Genomic DNA, 26006 nt, shown 5'->3' on the forward strand with positions numbered 1-26006 from the left:
GTTTTATATTTGTAATTCCTTCCTATATACTCTGAGATATTCAAATCCTGCCTCAGATACTTATTAGTATGACCGTGGGCAAGTCATTTAACCTGTCTCAGCCTCAGCACCTTCCTCTCAGGGTTATTGTGAGCATCAAATGAGATAACATATGTAAAGACTTTGCAAACCTTAATGTCGCATATGAATGCCAGCTGTTGTTAGAGAGAAGCATCGCTGATGTCATGGAGGGTTAACCAAAGTTAAATGATGACATGAATATCTAAAAGCTGTAGATAGCAGGAATAGTAAATAAATAGAATATTTGATCATTTTCATTATGTTGGACTTCATAGCTATACTTTATTTATAGTTTGTTGATACACATTGAAAAACATTGCCATATATGGGGGATTTTATTACATATAAAAGATAGTGTTATCTCTACGAAGAACACATACAAATGGTCATTTCAAAATGAGTAGTCACAATTAAGGAATAGAGATTTACTTTCAAAGTACTTAAATATGGGATAGTTCAATGAGGATTGCTAAATAAAGACATCCGTCTGCATGGAATTTTTATGACACTAGAATAATAAAAAGATCTATAAGTTTACACTTTAAAAAAGATTTTTCAGGTTTTAAAGAAAAGCAGTGACATAATTATTATCAAATAGGTTTAAAACTGTGAGCAAGACTTCATTGGCTATTTTAAAAAAATGATAGCTAACATTTATGTTGTACTGTAAGATTTACAAGGCATATCACATAAATTTTTTAATTATGTAATATTTTGGGGTGAAAACCTGTGAAAGGCACCACAGATAGTATTTTCTTTATTTTACAGATGAAGAAACTGAGACCCAGAAAGTATAAGGGAGGTGATCATGTTCACAAAGATAGCATGTGCTGAAAGCTGACTTTGAATTCAGGTCTTTCCTCACTCAGTCCTAGTTCAGTTCTTCTAACCCTGTAAATCCAGCTGTAATGCAAAATATAGTCAGTGATGGGTCTCAGTGCTAGAAATTCAGTGTGTACATTGTGTAATAAGTGCTTGGTAATTATTTAATGAATCAAATCGACTTGACCTGGTAGTCTGAGGATAGTCTAATTTTTTTAAATAGTATTGCTGCTTTTAACAATCAGGGTCCATGAAAAATCACTTCATTGGCTTTTCATTAAAAGAAGTGCCCTTCTCATAATAAATTTTGATGAGGTTTTATTTAATTTTGCAGTGACAAGTCAAAGTCCACAAAATACGTAAACCCTGGGTCCTTTGTCCCACCAGAGCATTCTATGGATCAAAAACATTTTACAATTGCTCTGCCAGTACTGGAGTATTGAATAATGTTTGTCAATTAAGTAGTCTCATAGTCTGTATAGAAGCCAAAAGACGTATTCCTGTCCCATTACTTGTTTCTTACAAATTCTGTTTTCCCAATAGGTTTGGTAACTGATTTGAAGGGCCATTTTGTAACTCAGGTAGCCATGGGAAAGGCTCATACTTGTGTCTTAATGAAGAATGGGGAAGTTTGGACATTTGGTGTAAATAACAAAGGACAGTGTGGACGAGACACAGGCTCCATGAACCAAGGAGGGAAAGGTAAGTATTTAATGTACACATACTATAAATTTTTCGTTCCTTAAAAATAAATGAGGCCAGGGGCAGCTAGGTGACACAGTGGATAGAGCACCGGCCCTAGATTCAGGAGGACCCGAGTTCAGATCCGACCTCAGACACATAACACTTACTGGCTGTGTGACCATGGGCAAGTCACTTAACCCCATTGCCTAACCAATAAATAAATAAATAAAGATTAAATAATATTTTTAAAAATATATATGAGGCCATAAAATAGAACCTTTAACATAACACAATGTTTTTTAAAATATTTTTCCCTAAATTTGAAAAGTTACTATACTAGTTTATTTTTTTTTTTGGCATATACTCTCTGGCTTGTTTATTTGATCAATTTCCATGTTAAATTATCATCTCTATACAAATTACTTTGTCTGTCTATCCAGTTTTGTCTTTCCTGAGTTGTAGTTCCACATCACCGGCTGCCTTTTGGACATTTCAAACTTAATGACCCATAGACATCACAAAATCAACATGTCCAAAGTAGAATTTATGTTTCCCCCAAAACTTATTCCTCTTACAGACCTCCCTATTACTGGCTAGTGATGCTAGCTATGTTGCTGTTCCTTGAGCAAGATATTCTTACTCCTTACAGCACATTTTTGTTGGCTGTCTCCCATGCCTGGAATTCTCTCCCTCCTCATCTGCTTCCTACCTTCTCTAGCTTCCTTGAAGTCTCAGCCCAAATCCCACCTGCAGGTGCCTTAATGTTAGGGCCTTCCCTCAGAGATTGTCTCCAATTTAGTGTGTCTGTATTGTATACATATTGCTTGTATATTGTTGTTTGCATGTTGTCTCCCCCATTAGACTGTGAGCTCCTTGAGAACAGTAACTGATTTTTTTTTTTGCCTTTCTTTTTATCCCTCATACTTATAACAGTATCTGGTACGTAATAGGCTTAATAGTAGACATGTTGACTTGACTTTGGTAGTAATAATTTATTAACAGCATGCAATTGTTAGCATTGAATTACTTTTTAAAACAAGTGGACTTATTTTTATATCTGTATTATTAACTTTAAAATTACAGTAACACCTGTTGGAAAATGAGCTGTGTAACATAAATGAATTTTAAAAGCACTAAAACTTAAGAACTTAACCAAAATGTAACCATTTTAATGAAATCTTTCTCATGTATACATATATACATACAAAAATACATGCATATATATTTATATGTATATCTGCTGAATATAACAGAGTATGCTGAATATTATTTTTCATTTTCTTGAACAGTTAAAATCAACTAAATTTTTTCAGTGTACAGTATTGATCAGTTTTGTGGGTTTTTTTTTTCTTTTTCTTTAAAAATTATCATTTGATATCCTGGATGGCTCTTTGGGGAGGGGAGTTAGGAGGGCAAAAATTGGAAGAAATTATGTTGTGAAAAAGTAAGATAAATATTATTTTTAAAAAATCATTTAAAAAATCATCAGCTTAATGCCATTGGGCAATTCACTTAACCCTCTCTCCTGGGACCCACTTTATTCATGTGTAAAAATAAAGAGGTTGGACTAATTGAGTATAAGATTCCACTGAGCTATAAAACTATGTATTATAATTACTAATATGAACACGAGGAGTTATATTCTGTAGTAATAATGCTAACACTGATGTCTCAGGGATCATTGATTGTACCTTCACTAAATATCCTCAGGGTGCTATGTTTTTTTGAAGTATTGTGATTTCTTTATTGTTAGGCTTTCTACTATCATTTTTGATATCGTCACTGTGCCTGTGTCTAGCAACACCCTCAGCTATTTTTAAGTTCCTGTCACTGGTCATAACCTTCTGTCTTGTTATTTCTCTGCCTCATTCCTCCTAAATTTTTTCTTTCTCAGTGTGACCTGTAGTCTCTTCATCCTTATTCTAGCCTCTCTACACAACTTAGATCAGTCTATCTACTCTGTTTTCAGTCCCTTGCCCTCTTATTTGGTTGCAGGGTCATACCTTGCAAAACTCTATTCCTGGGTTACTAGCACTGTCTGCCTCCTTTACTCCTATTTGTGGTACTTAACACTGTTGGAGAAAACATACCATTGTGCTGATTGGGTCCACTACAAATTTATGTTACGTATTCCCAACTGTCCCCTCACTTCTTTCTATATGCCATTCCTTTGACTCTGCCCCCAAGGACTCAGTATTGGGTGCATCTTATATGGTGTTCTAAACCTTTTCTTCTCTCTTAAAATGTCTGGACCGCCCCCCCTTCCTTTCAGCAGATAAGCTCACTTCATATTTTTCTTAGAAAATTGAGGCATCTATCATTTTCCCGTTTTATACCTCAGACACCTTTGACATCATCTCCCCTTCTACCTTCCTTTGCTCCAGTAGCAAAGGAGGTGGTCCTTTTTCTTACCAAGTCCACTCATTGTACGTGTGCCCTTGATCCTTCCTGTCTCTTCCAGGACACTGCCCCTTCAATCTACTCTTCTGTCTTTCTAATCTTCAGTCCCTCTTTGTCTACTGGCTCTTTGCCATCTGCATACAAACATGGTCAGATATTCATACTTAAAAAACCTTCACTCAAATCTGCCATTCTCTCAAGCTATTATCTTTTGTCTTTCTTCCCTTTACTAGCCAAAATCCTAGAAAAAAGTTTTCTACTCTCTAATTCCATTACGTTTTCTCCTATGGACTTATCAACCACTATTCTCCTGAAACTGTACAAGGTTGTCAGTGATTTTTTTCTAATTGCTTAAATCCAATATAATCTTCTCACAGTTTTTGTCCTTCTTGTTCACTCTCTTTTGATACTTTTGACCACTACTCCAACTTGTTACTCTCTTTCTAAGGTTTTCATGATGCTGCCCTCCTTAGAAAGGGCTTTCTCTAAAGTTCTGTCCTGGAATTTCTTCTCTTTCTTTTGTTTTCTCTATTCACTCTGGGTAGTTCATTGGTCTCATGGGTTCATTTGTTATCTCATGTTTCCAGGCACTGTGTTTTCCTTAGAACCCAGCTCTTTTCCTAACATCCCTATTTCTTTCAAAGGCATTACCATTCCTTTAGTCACCCAGTTTTGTATCCCGGAAGCTGTCCTTTATGTGATATTTCTTTGATATTTCTTTGTCTCTTATCTCCCATATATAATCATTTGACAATCTTGTCACTTCTGCCTTCACAATACAAACTCATGCATCTGTCTACTTCTCCACATTCACCTCCTCAGACCATCATCATCTCTCATCTGAACTATTATAATAGCTTCCTAATTAGATTCTCAGCTTCTTGTCTCTTCTTTCTGTAAGTCATCCTCCACAGACATGCCAACGTAAGCCTCCTAAAGCAGAGGTCCAAATATGTCCCTTTCTGGCTTTGAAATATCTATGGCTCCCTTTTGCCTCTGAGATAAAATCTAAACTTCTCAATATGACATTTAAAGCCCTTCACAGTTTGGTTCTAGTTTGCCTTTGTAGTATTCCACAAATAGTTACTTTTCAGATTACTGTTTTGTAGTTTGGAGCTGTTTTTTTGAAAATATGAAGCCCTAAAGAAGCCTTTGCAGAACTGATAAATGTTGAAGAAACTTTATTACAGCAAGTTTACACTGAACCAATGCCATCTGGAGTTACTTAAAGTGTGTGTGTGTGTGTGTCTGTGTGTGTGTGTGTGTCTGTGTGTCTGTGTGTCTGTCTGTGTCTGTGTCTGTGTCCACACGTGTGCAGGGATGGGAGGCCACGTGCTTCTTTCCTGAAAAACTTCAAGGTGTTTCCTACTTCAAAGCTTTTCCTTTTATATGTTGCTTCTTTTCTCCTCCCCCCCATTTTTTAATTAATTAATTTATTTTGATTTATTAACAATCACTTCCATAAGCTTTTGAGTTTTAAATTTTTCTCCCCCTCCTTCCCCAAGACAGTGTGCAATCTGGTATAGGCTATACATATACATTCCTATTAAACATATTTTCACATTAGTGATGTTGTAAGGAAGAATTAGAACCAATAGGAGGAATCACCAGAAAGAGGAAACAAAACACAACTGAAGAAAAAAAAATAGCAAATAGTATGGTTCGATCTGCATTCAAACTCTATAGTTCTTTCTTTGGTTGTGGATAGCATTTTCCATTATGAGGCCTTTGGAGATGTCTTAGAACCTTGTATTGCTGAAAAGGGCTAAGTCTATCAACATTAGTTGATCGCACAACATGGCTGTTACTGTGTACAACATTCTCCTGGTTCTGCTCACTTCACTCAGCATCAGACCATACAAGTCTTTCCAGGTTTTTCTGAAGTCAGCCTGTTCATCATTTCTTACAGCACAATAGTATTCCATTGCATTCATATACCACAACTTGTTCAGCCATTCCCTAATTGATGGGCATCCTCTCAATTTCCAATTCTTTGCCACCACAAAGAGCTGCTATAAATATTTTTGTATGTGTGGGTCCTTTTCCCATTTGTATGATCTCTTTAGGATACAGCCATAGAAGTGGTATTGCTGGATTAAAGGGTATGCACATTTTTATAGCCCTTTGGGCATAGTTCCAAATTGCTCTCCAAAATGGTTGGATCATTTCACAACTCCCCCAACAATGCATTAGTGTTCCAGTTTTCCCATATCTTCTCCAACATTTATCATTTTCCTGTTTTGTCATGTTGGCCAATCTGATAGGTGTGATGTGGTACCTCAGAGTTGTTTTTCTCTAATCAATAATGATTTAGAGCATTTTTTCATATGACTATAGATGGCTTTAATTTCTTCATCTGAGAACTGCCTGTTCATATTCTTTGACCATTCATCAATTGGGGAATGACTTGTAGTCTTATAAATTTGACTTAATTCTCTATGTATTTTAGAAATGAGGCCCTTATCAGAGACACTGGTTGTAAAAATTCTTTCCCAATTTTCTACCTTCCTTCTAATCTTGGTTGCATTGTCTTTGTGCAAAACTTTTCAATTTAAGTAATCAAAGTTATCCATTTTGCATTTCATAATGTTTTCTATCTGCTGTTTGGTCATGAATTCTTCGTTCTCCATAAATCTGATAGGTAAGCTATTCCTTGCTCTCCCTGTTTGTTTACAGTATCAGCCTTTATATCTAAATCATGAACCCATTTTTACTTTATTTTGGTGTATGGTGTGAGATTTGGATATATGCCGAGTTTCTGCCATATTTTTTTCCAGTTTTCCCAGCAGTTTTTGTCGAAGAGTGAGTTCTTATCCCAGAAGCTGGGGTCTTTGGGGCCCCCCCCCTTTTTTTTTAGTAAGTGTACAAGAGTTGTTAGTTGGATTTCAAGTTAATATTTTTTTTTTAACTGTTAGGCATTCTGTATCCTTCTTTTTAGGGCAGCTAGATAGAGTGTTGATCTTAAGAGTCGGGAAGACTCATCTTCCTGAGTTCAAATCTGTCCTCAGTCACTAGCTGTGTAATCCTGGACAAGTCACTTAACCCTGTTTGCCTCAGTTTCCTCATCTATAAAATTAGCTGGAGAAGGAAATGGCAAATGTAGTTTCTTTGCCAAGAAAACCCCAAATGGAATCACAAAGAGTTGGACACACCTGAAACAACTGAACAAAATCCTCTGCCTTTAACTATGCAGTTGAATTAGTATGGTGCCATTACTCATTGTGGAGTATGGCTCAGGAGAGGAATTAGAACCAGAGAGGTCAGTTAGGAAGCTCTTGTACTAGATCAAATGACTGGAAGTCAGAACCTCACCTGGCTGGTGGCTGTGTGAGCAAAGAAAAAGGGCTTGAAGCTAGAGAGAGGGAAGTAGAGTTGATAAGATTTGACAAACCATTGGCTAAAGGGGATAATGAAGAGGGAATACTCAAGTTTGACTCCTAGGCTATGATTTGAGGGATAGCAGTACCCTCAAAATATTGTATATGTGTAAGAATATGTATATATATATATATATATATATATTGTATGTATACATACAATTATACAATCACATATAATCATACATACACATACATTTATACATGGATACTCGTATATGTGAAATAGATATTAATCAAATAGATAGATATGGAATTTTAATTACCTGGTATTACCTTTAAAGCTTGGAAATAAATCATATAGAAAGTCATTGATTGTTGTTCTAAATATAGGTTTTGGAATTGAAAATATGGCAACAGCAATGGATGAAGACTTGGAAGAAGAACTAGATGAAAAAGATGAGAAATCCATGATGTGTCCTCCAGGCATGCATAAATGGAAACTTGAGCAGTGCATGGTTTGTACTGTCTGTGGAGACTGTACAGGTTATGGAGCCAGTTGTGTCAGTAGTGGACGTCCAGACAGAGTCCCTGGAGGGTAAGGGGATAAATTAGTATAAATAACTTACTTTTTATTTCTTTAGCTTTCTATAATTATTAGTAGAACATCAAGAATACATTGTTTAGCACATATTTATTTTAGAAATGATTCCAAATATTTCAGAAAATCATTTTTATTATGCATTTGTTAGAACTAAAATTAAATTAATTTGTTCACTAAGAGTTTAGTGTATTTTTTATTCAAAATAGTTGTGCCCTTAGTTAAGGAGCAGTGCAGATCCAGTATTGTTCCTCCTTTGGCAGCCCCTGATGCCATGGGTGCTGTGTCTCTCAACCCATAGCTGTGGTTGCGTAGAAATTCATGAATACTTTTAGTCTCCTAAGGTATGGAGGGGTTGTGATCTGTATTTTTGGAAGGACTAGCTAAAATAATGAAATCTTGGATCCTGCAATATGAAGAAACAAGAGGAAAGGGAAGGCTCACTGCATGAACTGAAACAACTTGAATGTGAACTATAAGTAAAGAAGGACATGAACCTGGGCAGGCAAAGAGTTGTTGTCCAGTGGAAAGCAAAGCAAACAATGGTCATTTAATGTCATTTGTGATTCCAGCCAAGTCAGGTTTCAGATCTCAACATGGGCAATTATGATCCTGCCTCTGAATGCAATGTCCAGGAGAGCTGTTTTTTTTTTTAACTGGTTCTTGAACATATTTCTTATGAGGAGAGAAACTCCAAAGGGGAATAATGAGGAGAGAAATGTCATAGGATTAGAAAATTTTGCTTTGCAAATTGAATATATTTCACAAGATCTGATGGAATTTGAAATTTAAACAGTAATAATTTAGCTGAGGTAGCTAGGTGGCACAATGCATAAAGTGCCTGGCCTGGAGTCAGGAACACCTGCATTAAAATACAGCCTCAGAGACTTACTAGCTGTGTGACTCAACTCTTCATTTTTTGACACTGGATACTTCCCAGCATAGCAGTCTGTGTACCTGATTTGGCATCATTTCTGTTACTAACATCTTGTTATTTCAAGGAACTAAATTGTTGGCAGGATGTAATCACATAAACCAACACTGGAAATTCTGAATGCCTTCATTTTTAATCAAACAAAATAAAAGCCAAAAATGATGTAGTAATGACCAAAGATGACTGGAGACACTTACTTTGGTCATCTTTAGTGAAAAGTATGGATGAGATAGTTTCCTTATTCTTTTTATTTAGTTTTATTATGTATTCAACCATTTGGTCTGAGAGTATTTGGTAGAATAAGCTTTCAGAGTAATAGTAGGTTAAAAAGAAAAAAATGGAAAGATGAATTTCAATTCTCTATTTCAAAAGCATGCTGAAATTCCATTAATTTTTCTACAGTGATATGTTATAGTTTAACTTAGGTTAAAAATTATATTTTCTGACTTATTGGACATATAAAAATTATAAACAGGTTTTATATACTAGTTTTCAGGGGCAGCTAGATGGCGCAGTGGATAAAGTGCTGGTCCTGGAGTCAGAAAGACTCATTTTCCTGTGTTCAAATATGCCTTCAGACACTTACTAGCGGTGTGACCCTGGGAAAGTCACTTAACCCTGTTTGCCTCAGTTTCTTCATCTGTAAAATGAGCTGGAGAAGAAAATGACAAACCACTCCAGTATCTTTGCCACGAAAATCCCAAGTTGGGTCATGAAGAGTCAGATACCACTGAAGCAACTGAATAATACTAGTATTGCAGTAAACATGTGAAAAGATTCAGTAGAATTGTTTTTGTTTTTTATTGATTAGAATTAAACTTTCAAGGAACTCAATTTTTACTCTCAAATACTATTGTGGAAAAATGAGCTGAATAAAAGATCCTCAGACAAGTTTGTTTTTCAGAGGGAAAAATTCAGTGGCAGAATTTTAGAAAATTCTTATTCAATAATCTTAAGAACTTTGATTTTCTGTGCTCTTTTGCTTCCAAAATCCATAAGTGGGCAGCTGTTCTTATGGAAAAGTTTTCTGTAAATGGAAACCAGATTATATTTTCAGAAGTAGTAACTGTGCTGTTTTAGGCTTTTCCTCCTAGAACAACAAAGGATAAAAAGTCCTTTTTTGAAAGACTGTAGTTGAAAAGCTAAATCATTAGTTCTTCTAGGCCTAGTATACTTGCTTCTTAGGCTTAGTGTAATGCTGTGCTTGTAGCAGGTGCTCAACAAATATTTTTGTTTAAATATAGTATGTTCATTTTTTAACTTTTCTCACTAGAGCTGTGGACTATTTTAGTGTACAATTATCCAGTTTGGAAAATAATTCCTTATCTTCTTTTAATTTACTACACTATCATTAGCCTGGAGTTTCTGTCTGGAGCTCTTAGACATGGAACAAATCTGTTAACCTTATTTGCTTATTGTGTGGGTGAACTAGTCAGTTTCTTCAGGTCATCCTCACTGTTGTCCATGAGGAAAGTGAACATGGGGGACCAGAAGGCAGATTTTTCCTTGAAAAATTTGAAGGATCTTTAAATCTAAGTTCTTGACTGTTGTAAAATTGTAGCTATCACTAAAATCAGTAATAACTTTACTTCATATTTCCTTTTATTTCCTGATAAGTAGCCTTTTTTAAGTTGAGGAGTGGAGGCGGAGTGATATTGGTAAAGTAGATCAGGGTCATCACTTGAATTTTTAAAAACTTTCCTATAATGATGATGACAGGCCAGCTGTGTGTCAGCTTTGAAAGTATATTTATTCTGTGTGTATTTGTTGTTTCCCTCCATTAGAATGTTAGCTCCCTTTCTTCAAGGACCAAATAGATAATCCTTTGTTTTACATTGAAGGCTTTTCATAACCTGGCTGCAGCCTACTTCTAACATTCTAACCAGAATGGCCTACTTGCATCTACTGTTTTAGTGCCTTGGCTGTACCCCAAAACTGAAATAGCCTTCCTCCTTCCTTCTGCCACTGAAGAATCTCTAGTTTCCTTCAAAATTTAGGGAAGGTGCCAACTCCTACCTTGAAATTACCCTGTGTATACACTTACCTGTATTCAAATTGTTTCACATTATGTAGATATAAGCTCCTTAAGGACAGATCTGTTTTGATTTTATGTTTGTATCTTTAGTACCTAGCACAGGATCTGGCATGTCCCAAGCACATGATAAATATTTGGTCATTAATTAAATAAACTTAGGGAAACTTTGATCTTTCTCTTTTCAGATATTGAAATCTTGTAGTAGAAGAGAGATTAAATTTGTAGTGGAAAAGGGATAAAACTCCTCTCCTTAGGCTGCCACCCACTTCACAAGCAGTTTGCCTGAAAGACAGCTACCTGAGGTTCAAGGTAGACTGTAACCATTCTGAAATTGTAACCATTGACCTGTTTATCTTCAGTAGTCATCAAGAGCACATAATCAGACATTTACTGAAATGACATAGTCAGAAGCAAAACATTTCCCCCACAAACCTAGGGTACAATATCCATCTTAGTGGATGCCCATCAAGTTCATGGCTATCAAGGCACAAGCATAAGGTAACACATGGCCAAGGAATTCAGGTATATACTGTGCATATATTTTGTATTCAGTGTGTGTGTGTGTGTGTGTGTGTGTGTGTGTGTGTTGGTGACCTGATACAATATAAAATCTTTGAAAACAGAGACTACTTTGTTTTTGTTACACAGTGCAATATAAGACATTTAAAAATGTTTTTTGTTGGTTAATTGGGTAGACTTAAGGAAAACGTGTTAGCTCTCTTTAGGTATTTGAAGTATTGTATGAGACGAAGGATTACATTTGAAGTGAAAGAAAGATTAAATTATACCAAAGATTGAATCTCAACAGTTGGTATAATTTACAGGGAGTTCTCAGTTCAGCATAAAGGACTTAATAATAATTAGAATTGCTCAGAAATGAAATGGTTTGCCTAAGTAGGTAGTGACCTCCCAGTCACTGATTGGATAAGCATCACATTATGTAGTGTTGGACCTATGTCATCACCCAAGGAGAGTCATTGATGTCTGCTATATAAGAAATGACATGAAGGGAAAGGAATGATGTAGCAAGAAATGCTATTAAATAATTTTGGTTCTTTATTTTAGGATCTGTGGCTGTGGTTCTGGGGAATCCGGCTGTGCTGTATGTGGCTGTTGTAAAGCCTGTGCAAGGGAATTGGATGGTCAGGAGGCAAGACAAAGAGGAATTCTTGATGCTGTGAAAGAAATGATACCTTTAGATCTCTTATTAGGTAGGGTGATACTATTGATATGTTTGTGTGTGGCACATTTTACTCTTGTAACTTAGAAATTCTATGCTTTAATAAGTATAATAAAACATAATACATATCTAAGTATTTTGAAGAATATAGGCAACTTACAGTTAAATAAAATCAAGGAAATTGATAATATGGATTACTTCTTAAATACTGTGACTGTCCTGGCTCCCTCTAAAATGAGCCCTCACTATAACAAAAAAGAGCATACATTTACATAGAATCGTTTTCTCAGTTTTTAGTTTCTTAAGCATTTTGATCACATCTGTGATGTAACTTAATCCTCTTCTTATATTGATAATTTTCCAGCTGTCCCTGTACCTGGAGTTAATATTGAAGAACACCTTCAGTTGCGGCAAGAAGAAAAACGACAGCGTGTAAACAGGAGGCATAGATTGGAGGAAGGCAGAGGTAAGATGAGGCAGAAAGAAATTAGTTGAAAACCTGATGGTTTGCTCAGATGGGCAAATTTGTTTTCAAAATCAAAGTATTTGTTTATTGTTCTCTGAACATCCTTTAATTTTAAATATTCTCCTTATAAAAGATGGTATTATCCCCCGAATAGATTATGTAAAGTATATTTACCATCCAAACAGGAACTTTACCATCAGCCTGAAGATAAGTATTTATTTAGCGCATATTTCTTGGGCATCAGTCATAAGAGATATCTTTTTACTGCAGTGGAAAGTGTCCCAGCTCATTCATCTGATCAAGCAATACTGGTTTTTAGGAAATAGACAAGCTACATAGCCACAAAGCAGTTTTAATTTAGTCTCGTATTTCTGTATCTATCTGCCCTTATTTCAGTATAGCTTTTTCTGGGGAACATAGTCTCATTATATGAATTAATTAATATATATATATATTGCTACTTCTCCAGAGACAGGCCAGGATTCAGGTGAGTGGACACATTTACAAATTTTATTTTCAGAAACAGATTTACTGTTTTCTTGTTCTACTGGCATCTGGCTATTTCCCTTGGTTTCAAAGTGATTTGGAGGTTTTTGGTTTGTTTGTTTTTTTTGGCTAGGCAAGGGGGTTAAGTGACTTGCCCAGGGTCACACAGCTAATAAGTGTTATTTGCCTGAGGCTGGATTTGTACTCAGGTCCTCCTGACTCAAGGGCCAGTGCTCTATCCACTGCACCACCTAGCTGCCCCCAATTTGGAGGTTTTAATTAGTTTTTTTTTTTTTAAATATTGTATCCTGTTAGGATAGACAAAGTGAGACAGTTATGAACATTATCAAAGCATCTTTTCCAAGGAGGATTTTAATAAGCTGTGTTTAGTTTGGGATTTTCTTGCCCAACAAATAAAACTGTCAAAATTCACACTTACTGGTACCAGATATCATAAATGTTTGCTTAAAATGAAACACTTGTGAAGTTAAATGAAACCTCCAGTGGGTAACATCATCTCAAGAAACAATTCGTGGTGACAACTCATATCTCCTTAAAGGTAGTAAAATTTTATTTTCTTTTGGACTCACTGATGAATTATTTTTGAAAGCAGAGAAACCTTGTCTGTCAAGTTGCAGAGTTCCCCAAAATGTCTTTTAAGTGGTAAAACATGTATTTGAAAGACTAACATTATAACTATGGTTCTTTATTGATTAATTAATAGATTGTTTTTATTACTATTTTCCAGTTCAAGCAAAGTCACATTTCTTAAATGCTTAAATTCAAAGAAAATGTTATGATGACATGAAAATATATTTTTGCCTAATTATTCCTGGAGTTCTCTAAATGTCTGGGATAGTTGTATGTTAAATGTTTCATGGATTTAAAAAGTTATAGTTTAAGGACTTAAGAGAATTTTAAAACATTGTTATTGGACCTTTACTGTTTATGCTTATTAAATGGTCTTCATTTTCCATATAAGTGATTTGAGCTGTAAAAAGGATATTGTTAATTGTCATCCATATAACTTTTCCTCCCCTTCTAGCTTCCTTTTTACATGGTATAAAAATCACTTAATCTCAGAATGAAGCTGACTGAATTGTTTAATGCTAAAATCTTTGTCTCTTTACTGCACCAAAGGAACTTTAATTATTTTTCATTCATAGAAGAGAATGTACTTCAAATAAGTTAATTCATTTATAGGTGTATTCAGAATGCAACACTTTACTTCATCTGATTATATATTTTCTTATTTGTGACTGTTTATAAAATGTGTCATGGGCCCCCAAACATTATTCTCATTCATTCTTTTCTCATTTAAATGTTAAATTAGCTCTCTTTATACTATTGTTTTTGATTTAGCAAATGTACACATCAGTTGCAGAAAGTTGTGTTTTTCTATTAAAAATTCCTTTCTTAATGGCTCTAAAAATTCAGTAACAACTCATTTACTTATAATTATTGGGGAATCAACTGTTCATGTATTTTAATTTTCTAGGTAGCTGAAACTTCCCCTTTATGCACCTAAACTTTTATTTTAACCATTTTTGTTGAAATCTTCCTAAAGGGTGTTGTCCATGTACCTTCTACTTTTAAACATTATTTTGACCATAAAACAACCTGTGTTTCCTGGCCAAAGTCATTATTATGAACTGTAACTTGTAAATACTTTATTGTAATTGTAGACCTGTGTTCAATTCTCCTTTGGCTTTGTGACCCTGGGTAAATCTCTTAGTTCTCCAGGCAACTCTCTGACTATAAATTGCAGAACAGCTATTGATTTGCTTTGCTAAAGTAAGTTTTCTCACCCTGCATTATTTACATAAATGAAATCCTAGGTGCAGAGCCAAAAATAAAACGTTACAATATAGGGATGCTCTTAGGGACCATGAAGGTAGGTGTGATTTTTTTTGCACCCAAACTAATTGATCCCCAAATTGCTTTTTCCATTTATTCTGGCTCCTTCCTTACTGTCACTATCACTTCTCCATATTTGATCTACATTCCCTCTCCTCCCCAATATTTTTTTAAGTGTAGAAAACTTTTTTATAAAATTAATTCATTTATTTTTAGTTTTCAACATTCACTTCCATAAGCTTTTGAGTTTTAAAGTTTCTCTGCTTCTCTACCCTCCCCAAGACAGCATGCAATGTGATATAGGCTTATTAAACATATTTTCACATTAGTCATGTTGTAAAGAAGAATTAGAATGAATGGAAGGAAGCACAAGAAAGAAGAAACTAAACAAAACAAAACAAAAAAAAAAGAGAGAGCCAATAGTATGCTTCAATCTGCATTCAGACTCCATAGTTCTTTGAATGTGGATAGCATTTTCCATCATGAGTCTTTTGGAATTGTCTTAGATCATTGCGTTGCTGAGAAGAGCTAAGTCTATCAAAGTTGGTCATTGCACAATGTTGCTGTTTCTGTGTACAATGTTCTCCTGGTTCTCCTCACTTCACTCAGCATCAGTTCATGTAAGTTCTTCTAGGTTTTTCTGAAGTCTGCCTGCTCATCATTTCTTATGGCACAGTAGCATTCCATTACATTCATATTCCAGAACTTGTTCAGCCATTCCTCAGTTGATGGGCATCTCCTCAATTTCCCATTCTTGACCACCACAAAAATAGCTGCTATAAATATTTTTGTACATGTGGGTCTTTTCCCCATTTTTATGATCTCTTTGGGATACAGCTCTAGAAGTGGTATTGCTGGGTCAAAAGCCCCCCAGTATGTTGTCACCTAAGCTTTTAAAATGCCAACTTATTTTATACTAATGTTCAAACCAACCACCAGTCCATGAGTAACTCAGTAATTTGGGAGCAAAAGTATTTTTTAGAAATGAATGAAAAATGTTTAAGGGCTTACTTATATGTTCAAGGATATATACTAAGTACCTCACAAAAACAAAACTAAGACAGTTTCTGGAACAGCTATTTTTCTTGGTGGCCTATTTGATTTACTTTCAGATTCATTGCTGTCTTCTGAATATCTTAGATTGCTGAAAGTCCAACTTTATGGTAAGGGAGGTATTAGACTAAAAAGAGCACCTTTCGGGTAGCATGGCATAGTGGATAATACACTAGACTGTGCAATCTGAAAGACCTGGATTCATATCCTGCCTTACACACTATGTCAACACAGCTGTGTCAACCTACACAAGTCATTTAATCTCTATGTGCCTGCTTCCTCATCTTTAAAATGAGAGGTTTAGGTCCCTTTCCAGTCTAAATTTATGATCCAATAAGATGTGCACCCCCTTCCATTTCTACTTTAACAACTGGGAAATTGGTTTTAGTGTATATTGCTTAAAATATTTGCTCTTTAAAAAGGAAGACTTTTTTTTCTTGAAAAATCAAATTGGACTAAAACATTTATATTACAGATTTTTATGTACCTTGTGATAATTTTCTGTTTTAAATCTGTAGGGAATATAGAAAACTGAATCTTCTAGTTTAAAATGTTGGGGTATCTCTATTTGGTTCAATATTAAAAAGAATGATTGCTGGTATCAACTTAGTGTCGTAACTTCCTATGAAGAAGACAGTACTGTCTAAGAATGGGAGGAATCTATCCTCCAGTTTCTCTTCTGCTTTGTACTTTATAAGGTTATATATTAGTCAAAGATACTCTTTAGTTGAAAATAGGCACTGTTTAATCACCAGTAGTGTGAGAGCAAATTAAGTTTTCACAGTCATTTGTTAGCTGTTTAAATTTCTGTCCTACTGCTTCAGGTCTGGTCAGATCGTTTTAGTTTATCCAACCTTACGCCTGTTTATTAACTCAAGGTTCAGTAGGAATTGAGTAGCAGTACAGAATAGGAGGGTAGCTAGGAGGCACAGTGACCAGGCAGTGCCATGCCTGGAGTGAGGAAGACTCATCTTCTTCAGTTCAGTTCTGGCCTCAGACACTAGCTGTGTGATCTTGGGAGAGTCACTTAACTCAGTCTCAGTTTATCTCAGTTCTTCATCTGTAAAATGAGTTAGAGAAGTAAATGGCAAACCACTCTAGTATCTTTGCCAAGAAAACCCCAAATGGGATCCCAGAGAGCCAAACACAACTGAAAACAACTGAACAACAACAACAGCATAGGAAGCAGTATTGGATAGTATAAAGAAAGAGTTGGTCTCACAGTAAGGAAGACCAAGGTTGAAGTGCTGCCACTGACATCTCCTGGCATTGTGAATCAGAATGTATCACTTAACTTTTCAGTACTGCAAACCAGTGGTGTAACTGAGATAGAAATGGGGCCGCTAAGCTGTACATAAGAATCCCTGCTGGTTGCATTTTGACTTAAAAAAACCACATAGTAACATTATCTATGTTTGATTCTATTTTTATTTATTTTGTTAAGTATTTTCCAGTTACACTTTAATCTGATTTCAGTTGCACTTGGGAATACTCTGTCCCAGACAGTTCTAATTTGAAGAACTTTAATTTGAACAACCATAATTTGAAGCACAGTTGTATCAGTGGAAGGAGTTTTCCTCACCAGGATTTCCTTGTACCAGTATCACAGATGCAGACAAATTCATTCTTTCATTCAACCACTTCATACCATTTCTGGCGTCTCTCCTCAGTCCTAGTAGATAAATTTTCTAGTAAAATATATTGGTGGTAGTGGTGGAATTTCTAAAAAAGAAAAAAATGGGTAGTAGACTCAAAACAAACAACAAAAAATATTCAGTGCTATAGTTTGTTGGACTTCAATTTTCATTTGCCTTTTGGTGGTATTTTGCTGTCATATGCTGGCTGTTAATTTTCTGATAATAACTGTAACTATGTGTCTTAAATAAACAATTCTAATTCCTTCTTCCATGTGTGATGCCCTTGAACCTAGTTCTTATTTCCCCCTTCCTCCCAAGTCTTCTCTAGGCTAAACATCCCCAGGTCCTTCAGCCAATTCTTATATCACAATCTAGGCCTTTCACCATTCTCATTGTCCTTAACTGATTATTCTACACTTTATCAATGGGCTTCCTAAAATATGCTATTCAGAATAGAATATGGTTCTTCAGATGTGGCCTGGCAATGGCAAAATATAGCAGGAATATCATGGCCCTAGTGTTGAATACTGTGACTCTTCCAATTTAGCTTAATCGTGAATTAATTACCTTGATTGTCATAGTACACGTCCACTATCAATCAATCAATCTATCACTTCACATAGTGGTTGGAATATAATAGATGCTGAATAAATATTTATTGCCTCACAATCAACAAGAATTTTTTAAGGATTTACTATGTTCCTAGCACTATACTAGACACTGGAGATATAGTTGCAAAAGTGAGACAGCACCTACCTTTAAAGAGCCTATAACTCTACTGTTGGTATAAAACATGCTATAATAAAGATGTATGCAAAATAAATCCACAGTAATTGGGTTGAGGCAGTACTAGACTAGAATGCCTGACTTAGAGTCAATAAGACTACAAATCCTGCCTTAGACACTTACTAACTGTGTGACCCAAGGTCTCTTAACCTCTCTGAACCTCTGGGGATAATAATAGCACCTACCTCCTAGTGTTATGTTGAGGATGACATATGAAAAATTTTGCAAACTTTGAAGTGCTAAATAAATGCTATTGTTATTGTCGCTACTAATAACAACTGAGGGGATCAGGAAAGGTCTTTTGAAAGATGGAGTATTCGAGTTGTGCCAGGGTGCAGAGCTGTGGAGAAAAAAATATCTTAAAATCTTCATATTTTTATTTGATCTAATAATAATCTAATCATATCATCCCTAAGTTGATTTTTTGAAACCATGTATAAGACTTTGCACACAGATTTTATCTTACTAAATAAAGTTTAATATTCTGGTCTGTCAAGATACGTTTTGTCCTGACTGTCATCTCTGTTTGTCCCTCTTACCTTCATTCCATCTGAAAATTTAATAAGCATTCCATCTCTTCTTTGTCTGTGTCATTGATAGAAATATTCAGCAGCATGGGGTCAAAAACTCAGATGAGATCCCTGGAACTCTTCCCTAGGTATCTAGCTCTAAGCTGACAGGACTCTTTAATGACTATTTGTTAGGTCTAACCATTAAATTTGCTCCTAGCTGAACTTCATTAAACATCTTAGCTAACTTTATTATTATCTATCCTGCATCTCTTTCACAGTTTTGATTTTACCAAGAAAGAAAGAATTCATTTTTCAGTTAATGTCCAAATTTCACATATTAGCAAGTATTTTTTAAGACTAAGGTACTCTCAGATCTAAATTAACAAGAAATTTGCTGCATGAATAATACATGGCAATGTAGTTAGAGAAAATAGGACAACTGAGTACCTACAAATAAAAGTAGAAGTCAAATATTAATTATACAAACATAACTTGATAGTATTGTGAGAGAATTCAAGTTAAATTTGAAAGATAAAACCAATTCTCATAATCTATTGTACATGCAAATTGAATCCTCATTTTAATACTTTAAATGATCCATGATACAGATAGTTCATTTTTAGACTTGTAAATAATGAATTTTCCTCAAAAATCTAAACTAATACATACTGAATTTAAATGTTATTTTTTATTTTCAAAATGTCATGAAAATGTTTGTTAAAAGATATTTTTCCACAAACTAACTTGGTATTTTTCCAATTTATATCAATATATTTAGTGATTACTTTGTTTCTGTTTAAGTATTTTATTTAGAAAAGTTGCTAGGTCAAACATGGCCCTCTGAAATAGCTATTTTATTATTTGATCAAAACATTTTTATTGGAATCCATTATCTGAAAATCATTGTTACTGAATTTAGGCTACATTGACAAGTAATATCCAGAATTTGAAAGGATAATGTATTCCATCCTAGTCATAGCACATATGTAGTGTTACATTTAGTTTTAGATTTTAAGGACATTTTAAGAATATTGACAAATGGTAGAGAAGGGTAACCAGGATGGTTAAGGACCTTGAGGAGTTGAAGGTGGCCTTGTATCTATGTGCCTCTGGGTAAGTCAGTTTCCTTATCTGTAAAATGAGGAAGTTGGCCTTTATGACCTCTAAGATCCCTTCCAACTTTAAAATCTATGAGCCATTGATCAGTCAGGAGCTTATGCTCCTGGAGGAATGGGAGTGGAATGGATAGAATCCATGAGTAGAAAGGTTAGCCTTGATAAGGAGGACCATCTCATCCTCTGAGACTAGAACAAAGGAGGAGAGGGTGTTTAAAGACAGAGTTTGGGGGCATAGAATATGGGAAGAAAAGAACGTCAAGAGAGATGGCCTCAGTATCCTCAGTAAAATAAGAATTTCATGAGCTGATAAACTTTATTTGGGTTGATGCTGGAGTTTTGAGAGAAGAGGTTGTTTGGATTTGACTTGTTCTTTTTATCCTTCGTTCTTGAAGAAGGCCATGACATCAGGAAGGTGATGCCATGACTTGCAAGTGAACGGGATTTAAGTGAGGGAGGGCTGTGCAAAGTCACCAGCCTCACTTTCTCCTCTGAGGCCATCTGGATCCAGTAGCAAGATATAGATCAGGACAATTGGAGATACTACCCTCACCCCTAGATGCAGTGGGAGACCTTGGCCTTTTTAAGTTAAGGTCTTTCCCAGGTCTCAGTTTGACTGAGGCAATGCCCATTCAGTGATTAAGAGTAGGTAAGAAATGAGGCAAAGAACGGTCCCTTTTCCTAGTCCAAAAAAAAAAAAATCAATCTGGGAGGGAAAGACCCTTAGGGTTTCTGGCCAGAACTGAAACAATTGAGTTTGACTAATGTATTGGTGAAGGAGAGATCTCATTTGACCAAGATGGTTGAATTTGGTCCTTTAGAAGAGGAGATACAGGTCTGCAGTCTTAATGAATTTAAGTTTTTGCTTTGAGCAACTCGTTTCTGGTAATGATAAAATCAGATGACACTTATATAGCACTTTACATAATTGAAACCTGTGCATTACCTCCATAGGATTGTTGTCTGGATCAAATGAGATAATGTATATAAAGCACTTTGAAGTACTATCCATAGTTTTCAATTAGTGTGAATAATGAATCCTGTGAAGTATTTGCATTATTTGAATGTGCATTGCATATTTCTATTGGGCTGGAACCATTGACCATATTTTACATAATTATATTTTTAAATGGGATTTGAATAGTGGTAAATGTATGCTATTATTATTATTATTTCTACTATAAGTAGTAATAGCATTATCTGTTTCATTTGACCTTCACAACAGCCCTATAGATATCTTCTGTAAGTATTATTATCCCCATTTTGTAGAAGATGAAACTGAAACTCAGAGAGGTTACATGACTTGTCTGTAGTCACATGGCCAGTTTCAGTGGTAGAATTTTTCCCCAAAGTTCTCCTGACTTCTAAGTCCTGTGGTCTTAATGTTATTCTCTACAGACTCTCTAACTAGCTTGTGGTGCTTTCAGATTAAAAGTTTCATCAAAGAAATGTTATGGGTTTGCTCCTACCAATAAGAAGATAGAACTTGGCTTAGATTTTAGAAATAAACTATCTAAAGATCACATGTTCTTCATTCTACAGCAGAAAAACTAATGCCCTTAAAAACTGCATTGAATTTAAAATGTTAGTAAAAAGTGATCTTATCATAATAGTAATAATAATTCTGCCATTTATTTGTAAAATTATTTATACCTTCCAAAAATTAATTTATATTCTGTTTTATTAGTTAAAATATATGACATAAATGGTTTTTGGTTTTGGTTTTGCTAAAAATCAACTAACTGTTTTAAGACCTTTATAACTTGGTAACATATACTTTATCTGGAAAATAATACTTGTTGTAACTAATTTATGATTTTATTAGATCATCATAGCAATTGTAACAGAGCATCATCTTGTCCTTTTCATATGTTTGTGTGTGTTTGCAGTGTCCCTAATTGGACAGAATAAATAGTCATATAGATACAAAAACTTCCTGTTATTAATATCAATTAGAGCATTGAAAAGATAAATGTATCCTGTTTGCCACTCTCATGGCCTACAACCTATACTGGATCCAAATAGATGTTTTGCCTATAGATGATAAGATCCTACAATTACTTTTATTTATGGTGATATTGTGTTGATTGCATTAAGCCCCAGAATATTCCAGAGCCTTAATGACATATATAGTTAATTGAGAAATCAGCTTCACAGTCCATATAGGAAAACTGATTTATATGTATTAGCTCCTTCTGAGTAGAGCTTATTTCATTACTTATATTTATTTCCCTAGACCCTAGCAGAATTCCTTGCATATAGTAGTTGCTTAATAAGTGCTTGTCGAATACTTGTTGACAATTGTCTTTTTTTCTAGACTGTGACATACAGAGGAATAGCTGTTCCTTTGAGTGTGGGGTTGTGAGTGTGTGTGTGTGTGTACCCACACTCATATATGTGTACGTATATGTGTATATGTATATGTATGTGTATACAAATACATACACACACATACATACATAACTGAGATCTATCCTGCATTTAGACTGTGACATATGCCCAGAAGTAAATAGAACAGAAGATTGCATTTGTGAAAATGTCCAATGTTTTAACAATCTCATACTGCTACTTAAACAAAAATCCATCTAAATTTTCTCTGGGTGGTGCCTTAAGTTTGCAAATTTTATTATCTTCAAAGAATTAAAGTTTCAGGCAACCTGAAGGGGAATGAAGAAAGATGTGGTGAGTACACAGCAGCATGTTTCCAGTGGCAACCTATATGTAAGAAGTGGTATAATATAAGGGATAGTATAGAGGAAGTGTTTGATCCAAACAGAAGGCAGGCTAATCACATGACAGAAGCCACAGAAAATAGATGGACAACCTGAGTATTCCCCTTGGAACTCACAAAATATGGAAGGACCTAGTGGAAGCAGAGTGTGTTGAGGGGGTACTTTGGGAAGAAGGCTGTGCATGAATTGCGGTTTGTACTGAGGAAGGGAATATGTCATTGAGATCCGTAATTCACTGAAATAATTGATTTGTGTGTGTGTGTGTTGTAGTGAGAGGGAGGAAAAGAGGGAGGGAGGGACGGAGGGAGAGAGAGAGAATGTGTTCATGCTTTGTTAATTTTTAGGGGGAAGTAAGTATTTTTATCTTTAAAAGCATGATATTTAAACCTTTAGTATAGCACGATAGGGCTTGCAGACTTCCATATATTTGAAATACACAGAGTATTTTAAACTAAACTGCTCTAAGCCTTTTGTGACATCCTGTATATTTTAAATGTATTTTGTATAGCTTTATCAAAATATTGTCATGCCCATTAAAAATACAAGTAGAATGAAAGTATACAAACAACAACCTCGTCTCCCTCTATCTCACCTGTGTAAATCTGATTTTGATAAGAAGGTAGGGAAGAAGAAAGAAAGGGAGAGGGAAAAGTGATCACCTGGTCATCCTCTGGGTACCATAGCTACTTGTTGGATAATAATTGTTATTTTTCATTATATCCTGAATTTTTTTATACTGTCAAAGAAACTTCTTTGTAGGTATGGAGCCTACATTCAGGGCAGCCTATATTGTGGCCATTGTGGCACTTAAAATACCATATGGGTTTAAGTGTCCAGCAAAATGATTATGCCTTTTTGTCTTCATTTGTTTCTTTTAGTTGTGTTCGTATATGGTATCCCAGAAGTCTTAGTGCATTTTAAAGCTACTAAAGTTTTGCTCTAAGACTGTTGGGATATCTTATTCATATTTTACAAATTCTTTTCTTTAATAAAGTTGAGCATATTTTTAGATAAATCTTAATAGCATCTTTTGACAGTTGATATGTCTTTCTATTCTTGATATAGCAATGATTGTGTCATCAATGTTGATAAGTGCAGAAAATTTTACTATTACCACTAATGTTATAATCAACTTGTCTTCTCTGCAAAAGAAGGGAGTAAATGAAATTTGCTTTTAGGAATATAAATGGAATTTTCACCAAGAATGAATTTTACACCTTAACTAAGGTCATAAGATACATTCAAATGGGTGTTTATTTTTAGAAAACTTTATTATAATTTAGGGACTTAGCTAAGAACTTATAAGCTTTTGACAATTCACTTCAAAATTAAATTTTATCCGAAGCAATATGTTTTATTATATTTAAATTACATGTATGTAACTGCATATATATGAGTATTTGGGAAAATGTTTTAAATACCTAAATGTAAATCATCTGCCCAATTCATTTGGAAATAGTACTTTATTGTATTATACACACATAATTTAATAATTACAAAGCATGTAATTTAGTTAATATGAATGAATTTTAAATCATAATCTGATTAGGAATAGCAAAGGAATTGTTGGTGAGGGTGGGGGTTGGAATGGGATAAAAAGGGGGTGGAGATAAATTTTCCAGTCCCATAAATGAAGAGGAGTCATTTTTCATACTTTTAAGTTGAATTATTTTTGTTCAATTCAGTGTTTCCATTTTGTGAGCTTTTCCATGTATATGCACAATGTTTCTCCTCAGGCCCCCTTGTATTTCCTGGTCCTATTTTTATGAACCATCGAGAACAGGCTCTAGCCAGACTCAGACCCCATCCAGCACAACTAAAGCATAAACGGGACAAGCACAAAGGTATTTGGTCTTCCTTACTGACTGGGGCGGGGCATTTGCCCCACTTCCTAGTTGTTTCTTCCATATGCCTAATTTTATTCTCGGAGATATGCACAAAACTGATTCTCCTGCTTCACTTCTGTCCTTTCTATTTAACCTGAGGAGAAAGAAAGCACATAAAATGCTAAGCTGCCCTAAAAACTTTGCAAATGTCATGTTTTCTTATTTCATGTTTTAGTTTTCCTTGATAAAGCCATTTTATCGTGTGTCTTTTTTCTTCTCCTTTTCTCCCCAAATTTCACAAAGCCAAGTGGTGGTGAAGGAAATGATCACTATTTTCTGGTTTTTGTTTCTGTGTAACTCACTCTTAAGTGACTAAAGATTAGCATTTCACTGTTTTCATTTTTCTTATTTGCATGCTGTTGATTTACTTCAAAATTATTAAGGTATTGATTTCAGTATATAAGATCTCATAAAGTACACATATGAGTTCTGTATATGTAGGTGCATAAATTTATTCACATATAGGATACTATTTTATTGATTAAGGATCACTTAAACAAGAAGACTTTTGTCAGTGCTTTAATGAGAAGATCTATTCATCTAAATCAACAGTGTAACTAAATATATGTTTCATATATATAGATTTAGGGAAACAAATTCCATAAAATAATGATTACAATAAAAATATAGGGCATCTAATTATGACTTTCAAATTCATTTCAACAAATCCTACATATAGATGGAGCAAATTTTAAAATTTACCTGAAATTATTTGAAAAAAATAGTAAATGACCAGAAAACCCAGGAATAGACAAGTTTCCTTTGGTAAATATTAAAAAATATACTGGCCAAATAAACGTGTAAATATGATATTTTAAAATTCATTAGAATAACTATAGAGATGACTGTATAGGTGGCAGCCATGATAGTGCGAAGAGGTCATGTGCATTGGGACGTAGGCTGATGCTGGGGATTGCTTACATATACACTGTAGAATTTCTATATATTCCTTGGATTATGAATGATTTGACTGGAAGGAGTTGAGTTATGCTGGTCTATTTCTACAGCTGAAGGTCTACTGCTGAAATGTGTTGGGTGCTTTAGAGATTTGGTAAATTAGAATCGTCTTGTTTCTGGGATGCTGTCTTGGTATCCTGGGGGACTGGATTACACATGGATTCCCCTGAAACATTTTAGCACTCACAAATCAGAAACTATCTGAGTTTAGGAAAGTAATCTTTAAAGTGGTGAGACTGTCTCTTCTGGACCTGCAGTCTGGGTGAAAGATAACAAATCCTAGAGTTTCTCAGATTCATTTCATAGAGTTCTTATAAGTTAGAAGGTAGACTCTACGTAGCAAAGAGTACTTAAACAAGTATTTCTTAAACAAATCCAGCAAACTACAACACAAAATATTAAAAAACAAACATGTAGTATATAGGAATAGATCAACTATGATTGTTTTTGCTAAAATATGCTATGTTAGGGGTTAAAATAATTCCA

At 34.8% G+C, this 26006-nt stretch overlaps 1 protein-coding gene across 2 annotated transcripts in view; it reads left to right on the forward strand.

The window, feature by feature from the left end:
* MYCBP2 (MYC binding protein 2, E3 ubiquitin protein ligase) overlaps nucleotides 1-26006 on the forward strand; it is a 269948-nt gene that overhangs the window by 54890 nt on the left and 189052 nt on the right. For both annotated transcript variants that reach the window (XM_027844542.1, XM_027844541.1), the window contains 5 exons: nucleotides 1426-1584; nucleotides 7677-7881; nucleotides 11919-12064; nucleotides 12398-12499; nucleotides 24414-24521. In XM_027844542.1, the coding sequence (XP_027700343.1) occupies nucleotides 1426-1584; nucleotides 7677-7881; nucleotides 11919-12064; nucleotides 12398-12499; nucleotides 24414-24521 (720 nt within the window). The remainder of the gene's footprint in view (nucleotides 1-1425; nucleotides 1585-7676; nucleotides 7882-11918; nucleotides 12065-12397; nucleotides 12500-24413; nucleotides 24522-26006) is intronic.

Source organism: Vombatus ursinus, unplaced genomic scaffold (genome assembly GCF_900497805.2).
Source record: "Vombatus ursinus unplaced genomic scaffold, bare-nosed wombat genome assembly UNPS02014942.1, whole genome shotgun sequence".
Lineage (NCBI taxonomy): Eukaryota > Metazoa > Chordata > Mammalia > Diprotodontia > Vombatidae > Vombatus > Vombatus ursinus.